General features: G+C 42.6%; 1 protein-coding gene and 2 non-coding genes across 3 annotated transcripts; all 3 read right to left on the bottom strand.

Annotated features, from left to right (window-relative positions):
- Positions 1 to 1580: 1580 nt before the first annotated feature.
- LOC124007849 (eukaryotic initiation factor 4A-I) lies at positions 1581 to 12578 on the bottom strand. Its single transcript, XM_046318631.1, has 11 exons — positions 12480 to 12578; positions 11111 to 11162; positions 10647 to 10779; positions 9881 to 10020; positions 9044 to 9212; positions 8384 to 8493; positions 6768 to 6911; positions 6143 to 6280; positions 4759 to 4848; positions 4399 to 4478; positions 1581 to 3486 (listed from the first exon to the last, which is right to left on the bottom strand). The coding sequence occupies exons 1-11, from the start codon at positions 12500 to 12502 to the stop codon at positions 3342 to 3344; spliced, it is 1224 nt and encodes a 407-aa protein (XP_046174587.1). The 5' UTR covers positions 12503 to 12578; the 3' UTR covers positions 1581 to 3341.
- LOC124008984 lies at positions 3727 to 3869 on the bottom strand. The gene has a single exon (XR_006834215.1). It is a non-coding gene; the product is annotated as a small nucleolar RNA SNORD10 (small nucleolar RNA).
- Positions 8687 to 8829, bottom strand: LOC124008983. The gene has a single exon (XR_006834214.1). It is a non-coding gene; the product is annotated as a small nucleolar RNA SNORD10 (small nucleolar RNA).
- Positions 12579 to 12857: the final 279 nt, after the last annotated feature.

The raw sequence follows: 12857 nt of genomic DNA on the forward strand, positions 1-12857 counted from the left end.
TCTTTCCGTGGCTGGTTGAAGGAGACAGAAGGGAGGCAGGAATTGGGGATCTGGGACCCAAGATGACTGATTGGCTAACGACACTGTGTTGCGCAGCGGTCTAAGGCACTGCATCTCAGTGCAAGAGGCGTCACTACATCACAACTGGCCGTTATTGGGAATCCTATAGGGTGGCACACATTTGGTCCAGCGTCGTCCGGGTAAGGCCCGATGTAGGCAGTCATTGTAAATAAGAATTTGTTCTTAAATGACTTGCATAGTTAGAAGTGTGACAAGGCCCCTGGCAACCATGACTCCCTGAGAGAGGGCAGTGAGAATGAATGAATGGTCATTATACCCCTATAACATGGGACACTTCAGGTAGAGCAGAAAACCAGCAGTAGTCCGGACATTGTAGCGTAAGATTTTAACACCCCTGAACTCGAGCAACTTGAAACAGACCAACTGTACTTAAGTAAACTGCGTTTAGCCACGCAGCCCAATTCTGACATTGTTTTCTACAAATTGCTATTTTGACCAATCAGATCAGCTCTGAAAAGTATCTCATGTGATTGATCAAAAGACCAATTAGTGGAAAATCAGAATTGGGCGGCTTGTCTAAACACAGCTCTTGTAGCAGCACCAGGGGGTGATGGCAGTGGCCAATTCACAAGACACCAGGAACATAATTTCAGGGGTTCCGACTAGATAGTAGAGAGCAGGTTAAGAGAAATTACACACCAAGTCAGAACTAACGCAGCAGGATTGGATAATTAACGTAGCAGGTTAGAATGAGTTAGATAAAATGCTTTCCTAACCTGCTAGGAAAAGTCACTTCCACCTATTGCTGTACTCCTAGTCACAACCTCATTCCAGTACGGTTTCAAAGTTGGGCAGCCTGACAGTTTATTTGCCCCGTGGCGATTAAGTTTTTTTTAACCTACTACCATCAATTGAGATTTATCAAGATCAATGGTAGGATGTTTTCTTAGGACAATTTGAGATGTTTAAATGTGTGAGATATTAGTAAATTGATAGCTGCATTGTTGGAAAAGGACCCGTATGTAAGCTTATCAGTCTACACATGTAACAATTTTTTGTACATATGAATGCAACTTGAACCATGATTTTGAACAGGACCAGTTTGTAACCCACCACTCTCAAGGACATCTAAAGATGTAAGTGAAATACGAGACTTACCTCATTACTTGTGCCCAAAAGCCTGTTTGAGGCAGCACCACTGAATTATTTCACTGTTGCAAGTTAAACTGGGTGGGACTTCCTAAGGATTAGGAGGGATCACAACTCCATCAAGGTCATTAGGATCAGCCAATGATTTATACTCGTTAGTAAACAACCCATAACTGCATGGAGCAGTCAGTCACCAACCTTGGCTTTACACCTGTTCAAATACTAGCAGTAGGCACCCTTTCAGTTCACCAACTCAGTGGCACTGTAGGACAACAGGACAGAGCCTATGGCATACCCTAAATATGTGAAAGCAGATATGAACATAAACCAATTACAAACACCAGGAAAATTTAAATAACTATTGGCAACCTAATGTGTGAAAATGGACACGAATGCAACGTCAACCATAGTTCTTGTTAAAAAGGAGAAATACCTTTATTTTATTTAAGACCATTAAAATAAATACTATACAGAACCCAATGTAGAAAATTTGGTACACTGCTCCCGTCTCAAAAAATGTTAACAATCACATTTCCTTTAATAAATTCAGTTAAAAAATAGCACTGACCAAGCAATAACTCTGCACATTCCTTTCCCCGCCCACCCAGTGACAGGCAATTTTATAAAGTGAAAAAATAAGTCGCCCTCATTTGTAGGTTGGTCCTTCGTATAAAGACCTCTCCAACAGTTGTGAGGTAGGTTACAAAAGTGTGACCCTTTCAAATCGAATCTTTCTGGAAATAAACTTATAAACTGAAGGAAATAGCCTGTGAAATGTATAATCCTCACAACCGGGTTTGTGACAATTGGAAAAGAGGCATAGCTGGATCTCTGTAGGGCTGCAGAACCCTTCCACCGCGATTGGTGGAAAATCTGGGAATTTTGGGGAAAAGTTGGAATGTCACATTTCTTCCTTGAGCAGCAATCGCCCTGTCACCCCACCAATACACGGCAGGCTTCAAACTAAAATAATGCTAAACGTCGGACTATACAAAAGGATAAAGAAAGTATAAACAAGAGAATCACACAGCAGAGATCAGGATCAAGGAAACATTTCATACTCATTCATGATCACTTCTCTACATTTTATTTTTTATTTGTTGATGCTGCTCCTCGAACCCCTTTAAAACACACCTCCCAAGACGAGTTGGATACATTGTAGTCTTTTCTGAAGTACTATTCTGGTAGTTATAACTTCTCCAAGATCCCCCCCCCAAAAGGGCAATAGTAATGTTATAATCACACTTAACTATTAACACCCACTGACTGAAGATCAATGAAGCACGTCACAATAGTGAGGTCACGTCCAAAATTGCACCCTGTAGCCTACATAGTGCAGTATATAGGGAATAGGGTGCAGTGTCAGATGCAGCCAGAGAGTCACCCTAACTAAAACCTAGTCACTTCCCAACATTATACACAAATGCCATTAAGTTGAATCAATTGGGGGTAAAGAGTAGACCAAAACTAAGGTGGTCAGGTCAGTCCATGAAGTTAAATAGAGGGCACAGATGGCAGGTAGCCTAGTGGTTAAGATCGTTTACCAGCAACCGTTAGATTACTGGCCCGAAACCCCAAGACAACTGAAAAATATGCCCTTGAGCAAGGCACTTAACAGAAATTGCTCCTGTAAGACGCTCTGGATAAGAGCATCTGCGAAATAACTAAAATGCACAAAAGCCACTACGGCAAAGATGCATGTGTGCCCTCTATCAAACTCCGGGGAGTTAAAACGTATCACCCAGTATCAGTTCTAAACTTCAGTCTTTAGTGCTTGGGCACCCAATCATTTAGAACCATCTCAGGGTATCAGGGGTTTAAAAACCAAAGAGGAACAGCCCAATCGACAATGCATTTTTTACTTTGGAAAGCGGTGTGGGTGTGGTAGAACTTAAGCTATTCTATACTTACCTGACCAGAATACCGTAAAGGGCTATGAAGACAAGACAAAACCCCCAGTGTAAGAGTAAAATCATTTGTAATGAGTTTGAATACCAGTCGGTATGCAATCACAAGAATAGGAATCAAAGGTGAAATAGGGTCAAGAGGGGGAGGGCTCCAGGATCTGAGTGATCGCCGTTTTAACTGATTGGAGTTTTTTTGTTGTTGAAGCCAATAGGATTGGAGGGGACAGAAGGTTTGGGACGGGGCAGAAGGAAATCTTCCAGAATCTAGATGAGGTCAGCCACGTTCATGGGCATCTCCTCAACAGTGGTGTTGTAGAACGTCTCGATGTCCCTCAGCGTGCGCTTGTCCTCCTCAGTCACCATGTTGATGGCAACTCCCTTGCGGCCAAAACGACCCCCTCGACCAATCCTGACCGGAGAGAATGGAGGGTTTATGTTGGATATTTAGTTTCATCTCTTTTGGTTAACATGTAGAGGAGCTGCTTGGTGCTACTGGACAATAGATCAGTTCAACCCATTATCTGGAACAATTGGCAGAGTTCACATTTAGCCATTCGTTCTCCCCAATTCTATAATTCTACCCAGTGTACTCCATTAAATGCATTGTAAGAGAACCTGGAAAGGATCCTCAACTCCCATCAAATACGCTGTATTCAGCCAGTGTGGAATCTGATCATGAGTTCCAGAGCCCTGAGGTCCAGAACATACCAGCCAACAGAACGTTGAGTGGTAGAACTAGAACACTCAGGGGGTTCCAGAGTCAGTTGACACGCATGGATTTCATCATTATACAGCTTTATAAACCTATGCTTACTATCCATGGTTGCAGATGCACAACTGAACATGCTAATCAATGAGCGCGGATGATTATCAAGTGCATTTCAATGGCTTGGAAATACAATTATATTAAAAAGTAGTTACGAAAAACTTTAATCATTTTAGTGTATAATATTTGAGTGGAGTACACCATTAGATAGCCATTTGACAATTTGCTAGCGAGTAACATTGATATCAGTCTAAAGTACAACTGATGACAATGCAGGCATTGTTTCATAAGTAATATTTGACAACTTTAGCAATGGCAGTGTAATTCAGACAAGTTGCTGGCCTCTCCAGAAAGACTGAGTGCCAGAACATTAGGGCCCACACTGTCGCTTGAGCTCGTTCATAATGGTATGAAGCAACAAGAGGTGCCACCTACAAAGTCAAATATATGTTGGCGCATATCAAACATGTACCACCCTGGTGTCAAAATATCACTCTGCATGGATCATAATGTTCAACATTTTACCACTGCATTCTGGGAATTGCACTTAGTCACCTGTGGATGTAGTTCTCCCTATTGGTGGGCAGATCATAGTTGATGACCAGGGACACTTGCTGGACATCAATACCTCTGGCCTGGAGCGGGACAGAGACGAGGGAATAATGACTCATTAGCGCTGTACTTCTACTGGTGACAAAGCGTAAGAGGATGCACATGTTTCACATAGTCAGTCAACAAGGAAACAGACATTACATTAGAGAACTACATGAGTTGGGACATTGAGCCCAGTCACTGGAGAGCAGATTAGATCCACTACCAAAGACCAAGCTGGTAGGAGAGTTCTGGGCCCAAATTAACAGGGAGTGGGTGGGGCGACCATTTAAGTGAGACACCATTAACAGGAAGGGACTTTACCAGCAGGTCAGTGGTGATGAGAACCCGGCTGGAGCCTGAACGGAACTCCCTCATGATCAAGTCCCTCTCCTTCTGGTCCATGTCTCCGTGCTAGAAGAGATCAGACATGAGCTACAAGTCATATGAATGCATAAGACAACGGTATGAGATTCCTTTAGACCCAGGGTCCAGTCTGGCTATTGTAGACTATCACTGGTGTGGCCTTTAGACTGAGTTGTCAAAATGCTATACAGTGTAAAAATAATAAGTTTGCCTCATCTGTGCCCATAGCATGAACCAGCCTATTCCCCACTGAACAGAGCTGGCTGGGATGAACATGGACTGTTTCTCTTCCCCTGCCAGATATAAGACTCCGTGCCATTAGAGGACACCGCCTTGCCCAGTTGACAGGGGGGGGGGGGGGGGGTCAGATATATATCCTTATGTACATATTCCTTATCCCCTTACACTGTGTATAAGACAGTAGTTTTGGAATTGTTAGTTAGATTACTTGTTGGTTATCATAATATAATAATAATAACTGCATTGTCGGAACTAGAAGCACAAGTCATTTGCATACATTCTCGCATTCCCGGGAAAATCTGCTAACCATGTGTATGTGACAAATACAATTTGCATTTGACTTTTTGAATTGACCCCATTAAAATCTGACTGTGTATGTGACAAATACAATTTGATTTGATTTTTCAATTGACCCCATTGACTTGACGCACACAATAATTGTATGGGACAACCCCACATCAACAGTTACATTAAGGAAATCAGACACTTATGGACATGACCATGATTGCCTTGAGCCTGGGTCACAAATCTATGAGCCAATTTGAGCTTGATCTGAAAAGGTATTGGAGACTCCGTATGGAGGGTGTGAGGCAATTGTGGAGCCTCCGGAGGCACGCAGAGAATAAACTTACACTAACACGCCTCCCAAATATCGTAAGGCTGAGGACTCCATATAGTTCCGCACTGACATGGTAGGTGGGGGCAAGAGGTCCTGTATAAACAAGCTCCCCTGACAACAGCACCGTGAAGCTGAAGCAGGAATGCCCTGACTTCTGCAGAGGCTGTATCACCGTAAATGCTGCACGGCCAGTGCAGATGTTAAATTGACCACGCAGTGCCTTGATCTAAAATGACCGTAAATTAAACTTTAAAAAGTTTCAATTCTCCAGCATTTAGTCTGTAGCATAAGGTCCAAGTTATATTCATGCTATGGCTAAAGCTCAAATGGGGTTCCTTACTCTTGCCAGAGATCTCATAGCAACAGCTAGAGTAGTCAGGTCAGTCCATAGAAGTTAAGAGGGTACGCACAACATTACAGCAGCGATGCATGGTGGTGCCCTCTATCCACCCTAATGGTTAGTCAAAAAGGTATTCGTCTTACCAGAGCGGACACAGTAAAATCCCTGGCATGCATCTTCTCAGTGAGCCAGTCCACCTTCCTCCTAGTATTGATGAAGATCACAGCCTGGGTGATTGTCAGGGTCTCATAGAGATCACACAGGGTGTCAAGCTTCCACTCCTGGTAGAGGGGAGACATTGACAATGGGTTAGAAGATGACTAGGCAGTCAAGGATGTGAGTTTAGTCACTCACAAGGATAACCTTCCACAATATGGATATGGTCTGATCAGAAGTAGCTTTAGTTTGGCCTTGCGAGTTTAGGTACAAATAGCGAAATAGAAGTATAGAACGCATCAACAGATGATTAACCACCCAATATTTTTCACTCATACTTCTCTACCCTAGTCCAACTTAACTATGAGCCAAAATCTCACAAGAGGAAATTCTTTGGCAGGACAGTAAATCATGAAGGTGTGCCACACGCAGCTTTACAGTCAGATCACGCCCAGTGAGCCCGGAGGCCATTCTAACAAGCAGCTGACAGAATGCCAACTGGCCACAGAGGCACGGGGGGGATTCTGGATCAGTTGACATGCATGAGTTTCATCAAGACCCCCCCCCCCATTGCAACCCCATCTTAGATCTGTGCCTAACGGCAACACACACCTCTTTCTCCACATTTATGTAGAATTGTCGGATACCCTCCAGGGTAAGCTCCTCCTTCTTGACCAGGATGCGGATTGGCTCACGCATGAACTTCTTGGTGACCTCCAGGACATCCTGGGGCATGGTAGCAGACAACAGCACCACCTAGAGGAGTGTCAGCGGTTAAAGGGCATGTTTAACTATTTTAATTAACAGGAATGATAAAGTGTTGTTAGATGTGTTTAAGTCAATTGACTTGTCAATTGTGTTTGCTTAAAGACTGAGTCTTCTCGCCTCCCTTTGAAAAAGGTCAAAAGTAATCGAGGAGCAGGAGAGTCAATTCACTAGGCGCCTTAGTCAAGAGGGTGGAGCCCAAAAGTATTTCAAACAAATCAAGTGAGAACTATTAGATTAAAACAATTTAGTTTTACAGGTGCATGGTTTCCTACAGACAAGATAAGTTGTTTCAAGGGGGTGCAGCAGATCAAAACTATTCCGAATCATGTCATGCTCATTACATTTACATCTTGGTGGAGAGAACTTCCATTCACCTAATAATAAATAGACACTACGAGTTTCTGGGTCTGAGCAGCAAGGGCAGAGAATGGACTTTCACACTAGAAAATGACAAATGAATAGCCCCTTGAAGTCAACTGTTCAACCTCAGAGATGAGGCAATGCCAACCACACCCACAGGAGTGACTGGTGTGCTGAACAGTGGTAAACTGAAAGTTGGGCAACCGGTGACTAAGTTGTAAACTGCCAATAAGTTATGGGTTGGGACTGAGGCCAGTCACTGGAGAGCAGTTAAACTGAATCAAGTTCATTACTGATTCAAGTTCATTACTAAAAGCAAAGTACACAGCAATTGACAGCTTAGGATAGAAAACTAAAGTTTCCAAAACTGTAAAAATATGGTATGTGAGTATAACAGAACTGATATTGCGAATAGATATTTGAAAAGCACCTTGATTGAAATCCAATCAGGAAGTGACTGCCATTTTGCTTTTACCGTGACCACAAAAGGAGGTATTTTGGGTATAAAAACAATCTTCATGGAACAAAAGTCTGTCTAATTGAGTCTTGTCAGTGAAAACCTTTGATCTTCAAAGGTAAACGGTTCATTTGACTCCTTTTCTAATGTGTGACCAAGCATCCTGCTGCTAGCTGGACATAATGCTATGCTATCAATAAACTTAAACGCTTGTCTTTGGCTGTAAAGCATCATTTGAAACCTGAGATGACAGGGTGATTAATAAAATGCTAAGCTGTGTTTCACTATATTTCACGAATAGGAATATTTTCTAGTAATATATTTTGACCGTTACGCTATGCTAATTAGTGTAGTTGCAAATATTCTCCCGATCCGGGATGGGTAGTTCTAGGAGGATAATTATTAAAGCCTATCCTATAGATCAGTTAGATAAGGTATAATAAGTAAGTGACTTTACAAACTAACTAAATGTCCTTAATTAAGACAGTGCACTTAAGCAATGGCTACCATGTTAATTATTTCAAGCTAGATGAAACAGATCATGTCAAATAAAGTTAATCCTAAACAGATTCTAGTGAGAGTTACTACAGATGGGTGTAATAGTGCTGGTGGGTTGGGGTTAGTAGTAGTCAGAATGACATACCTGCGTGCTGGTGGGGAGCTTCTGGAAGATCTCATAGATCTGGTCTTTGAAACCACGACTCAACATCTCATCAGCCTCATCCAGCACAAACATCTTGATGTTCTTGGAGGCTGCATGGAGGCACGGTGGAGTGATGCACCATTAAACATACATCTACAAGTAGTCACCTATTCTGTCTTCACTGGTATTGTCACTACTACATTCATGGCAGAAGGGATAAAACGAGGGTAATTGCCCAATGAACCATCTGATTCAATGCCTTTACCCAAGTGCAAACCAAGTTTTGAGTGATTGAAAAATACTGTATTCAGCCAGTGTGGAATCTGATCATAAGTCCCAGAGCCCTGAGGTCCAGAACATACCAGCCAACAGAACGCTAAGTGGTAGAACTAGAACACTCAGGGGGTTCCAGAGTCAGTTGACACGCATGGATTTCATCATTATACAGCTCTAGAATCCTACCCTGTCAAGATTAGGTCGTATGCACTGCAAACAAAATGTGAAACAAACCATTGATGTTACCACTACACTGTTAATTGGTCAACTACTACAAGTGTTGAAATTGGATAAGGCGTATTCAAGTACTTTTTTAAAAGCCTCACTCCAAGCAGAAATTCAGCCATTGATGGTCAAGTAAACAATTGTTTAACCCCTACCTACCCAGGTATTTGCGGTTCAACATATCAAACACGCGACCAGGGGTCCCCACCACTATGTGAGGGGCCTCGGCCTGCAGCTTGGTGACCTCGTTACGGACGTTGGTCCCTCCGATACAGGCATGGCAGGAGGCTCCCATGTAGTCACCCAGGGCCAAGATGACCTTTTGGATCTATTGAGGGGAGGAGGAGACATAGTAAACTTCAAAATACAATTAGGGGAGAAACAGAATAGTTTCAGACTATAGCAGGGTGGTTCTCTTTACTAAAGCAAACACTGTAGTTTGTAAGACTGTCACCTATTTTCCACATGAAAACCTCAACGGTATATGTTGAAGCACACAAGATATATATCTGTACCCATAGCATGAACCAGCCTATTCCTCACTGAACAGAGCTGGCTGGGATGAACATGGAATGATTGTCTTCCCCTGACAGATATAAGATTCAGTGCCATTGGAGGACACTGCCTTGCCCAGTTGACAGGGGGGTTAATAAGGTCAAAAAACACAAAAAGTCCAGAGTTTAGAATTGTGTGACATTTCAGGGTTAGCATAATGTCAGCGGTTTACATTAAGGCTACAGACACCTCTGGCTAGCACTTCTGGTTTCAGTGGCAGCTAGTTAAAACTAGGCCAAACCAAAGTTAGCTTTGTGGCACGTCTTAAAAGCGGTCACTGATAAGCCAGAAACTAAACCTACTAAAAAGTAACTTCAAATGCAATTCTTGGATATAGGACAAGAAATGCAACGGTTTCATGCTGGAGATGTGAACATTACCCATTTGTTTTTAATTCCTTTTATTGTCCAGCTCATTCCCTCTCCTCCCTTGTCAACACACCTGCTGAGCCAACTCTCTGGTGGGGGCCAAGACCAGGGCCTGTGTGCCCTTCAGCTCCATGTCAATCTGCTGCAGGATGGAGATGGCAAAGGTCGCAGTCTTCCCAGTACCAGACTGAGCCTGTGCAATTACATCATAACCTGGAGACAGACAAGAATGCCAAGCTCAGCATATAAATAGTTCATACACACTCAGCCTGATTTAGTGTAAAGTTTCATTACTCTTTGGGTGTTAACCAACACTTTTTACTATAATATTATGTTAAAACACAAACTAAACCAGAAAGCTCCTCCAACCAACACCAGTTCGCTTTCCGAGTTGTTTCAATAAGGCAGTAAATATAAGCTACTAAGCCCAAAATGAACCAAATTTGACTAGTTTGTGTCATCTGTGCCCATAGCATGAACCAGCCTATTCCCCACTGAACAGAGCTGGCTGGGATGAACATGGACTGTTTCTCTTCCCCTGCCAGATATAAGATTCAGTGCCATTAGAGGACACCGCCTTGCCCAGTTGACAGGGGGCATGAAAGCAACATGCAGAAGGAAAGAGTTCAGCACTTTTAGTACCTTCAGCTAAAGTGACGGTTGGTCTTTTCAAGCTGACGAGCTAAGAAAAATGTAGATTTCAGTCACTGTAGTGACCATGCTGTATTGACATGGCAAGATCACCATTCAAATGTTTTTGAATGATCCCATAAGGCGTAGATTTAGTATTTTACCATTATGCCTAAGCATCTGATAATTGGGTGTGGTTGAGTACTCACCCTTGATACAAGGGAGGATAGCCCTCTGCTGGATAGCAGAGGGTTTCTCAAAACCATAGGCATAGATTCCCCTGAGCAGCTTCTCGCCCAGGTTCATCTCATCAAAACTGTCCACGATCTCATTCCAGTTGCTCTGTAGGTTGAGGGCAGAATATAGACATCAAAATGACATTTTAGTAAGTTACCAGACAATCATATCCAGTGTAAGTTGACAGTGCATTCAAATAGGTAAAAACCAGCCATCCTTTAACTCCACAGCATATCTAACTTCATACATTGGAGCTTTTGGAATCCAATTAGCAAGGTAGGCCTCATTACACAGTATCTTGACCACCTGAGTATGTACAGCGTCTGCATTTAATTAGGTAGATTTCACACATTATCAAGTTATAACTGGAGTTATTGCGCATCTAGCTAGTCTTTCACATCAAATGTAGAAGTTGTCACACAGAAGCAATACACACCTCAATGATCCCATCTGGCTCCATGCCCTCTGGGCCATTATCTCTGGGAGGTCTGAAATTTAACAGTAGATGGTAATTAACAAATACCAAAGCATTAATGACACTAGGGAAATCCTATTATTTACAAAAGCTCGCGTATTGTAGCTTTAAAAAACGTATATCGTTAGGCTACACTAGAAAAATAGGTAAGTCCCAGTAATAGTAGTCATCGCCAAAAGCAGTTTATCTACCAGAATAGCTTAGAATAAGTCAGCTAAACTTTCCATAAGCGTTAATACTATTGACGAACAGCAGAATTGCACACCGGAGTTCGCTCTGTAGAACACCGAGGGGGGCGCGGCATTTCCCGAGGAAAAAAGCCCCATGGTCTACAAAGCCGCCATTTCAAGATGATCGTTTCACGGCCTGAATGCTGGTGATAGCAAGCGGGATAACAGCAAGCGTAAACGACTGAATATATAAAATTTGTTTTAAAAACACTCGGGGGGGGTGTCAATTTAGTCTTTTTTTGAACACCCGAGAAACGCATTTTCCTACTGAAATGAAGCCCCATGAAAACGACTGGTGGGTACCAGGTTTACATATACGTGTCAAACTAGGATTAGCTTGCTAGCCAGCCAACTAGGCCCAAAGTAGAGCCCTTTTTCGGTTTATTTGGCAGCTTAATCTATATCACATCTCGACTATTTTTTAAATACACTAGTCGTGTCCGGTGTGCTAAGTAGGTCAGGAAAAAAAATAGCAATCGTAAATCATTCCATCTTAATCATAAGGCCTGCCATTGTCTCGCAAATACCGTTAACTACGACGACCATGTGCGTGAAATTTGCCCCGGCACTCGCCATCCAGCTGACCTGTAATTTGTTACGATGTTGCCCTGAAGATAAATAGGTCGTTGTATTTTCAAAAGTAGGGTTTATTTAATACTAGATTAACAATTCAGGCGGTATTCCGGGAAGGCCTTGACCAGGCTTGAAAAGCGTCACTATGCGGAGAAACCGGCACCGTCGCATCTCGCACTGAAAAGTAGCAAGTTGGGCTAACGATATGGCAGGGGCTTTCAAAGCAAGCCTACTCAATGTTGCCCAATTCACCTGCTTTTATACCACTGACAATAAAACGCCGTCTTTCGACGTTACAGATAAGTAAAAAAGTTCTCAAAAAGCCGGGTCGATGGACCTTTAAACGAGCTAACAAAATGATCATTAACTGGCTAGCCCGTAATATGCTAGCGACTGTAAACAAACAACTTTGCTTCAAACATGGCATTACATTTTCATTTCACATGCGTTACGACATTTCCTATTTGAAATGACAACTTAAACAATATTACGCAATACAGTGCCAACTGTATGCGTTCATTCCTTACCTATCTTCATACTCAGCCGACATTATCACAAAGGATGAGAATGTGGTAGGAACCTTATATATACGTCAACGTGATGACCGAACTAGCGATTTCATTGCAGCAGCTCCATGTCAATCAATTGTGACTCCCCCCACTATGACATATCATTGGCTAATTTTATACGTCGTTAAGTAAGTGATTGACAGCATAATCGCGTTGATTTGCACACAAGCAGGCGGGATAGAGTGCATAACCCTCCCATTGCATGTAGCTATTGGGCAAAAGCAGTCTTAATGTCGGTTTTCATTGGGTATCCCCTTTGCAACATTGAGCGCGCTCGGACCCTGATCTTAGAACAGCGTTTTTGGTCCTGTTTGAAAATCTCATTCAAGAATAAGA

Source organism: Oncorhynchus gorbuscha, linkage group LG21, assembly GCF_021184085.1.
Source record: "Oncorhynchus gorbuscha isolate QuinsamMale2020 ecotype Even-year linkage group LG21, OgorEven_v1.0, whole genome shotgun sequence".
NCBI classification, from domain to species: Eukaryota; Metazoa; Chordata; class Actinopteri; order Salmoniformes; family Salmonidae; genus Oncorhynchus; species Oncorhynchus gorbuscha.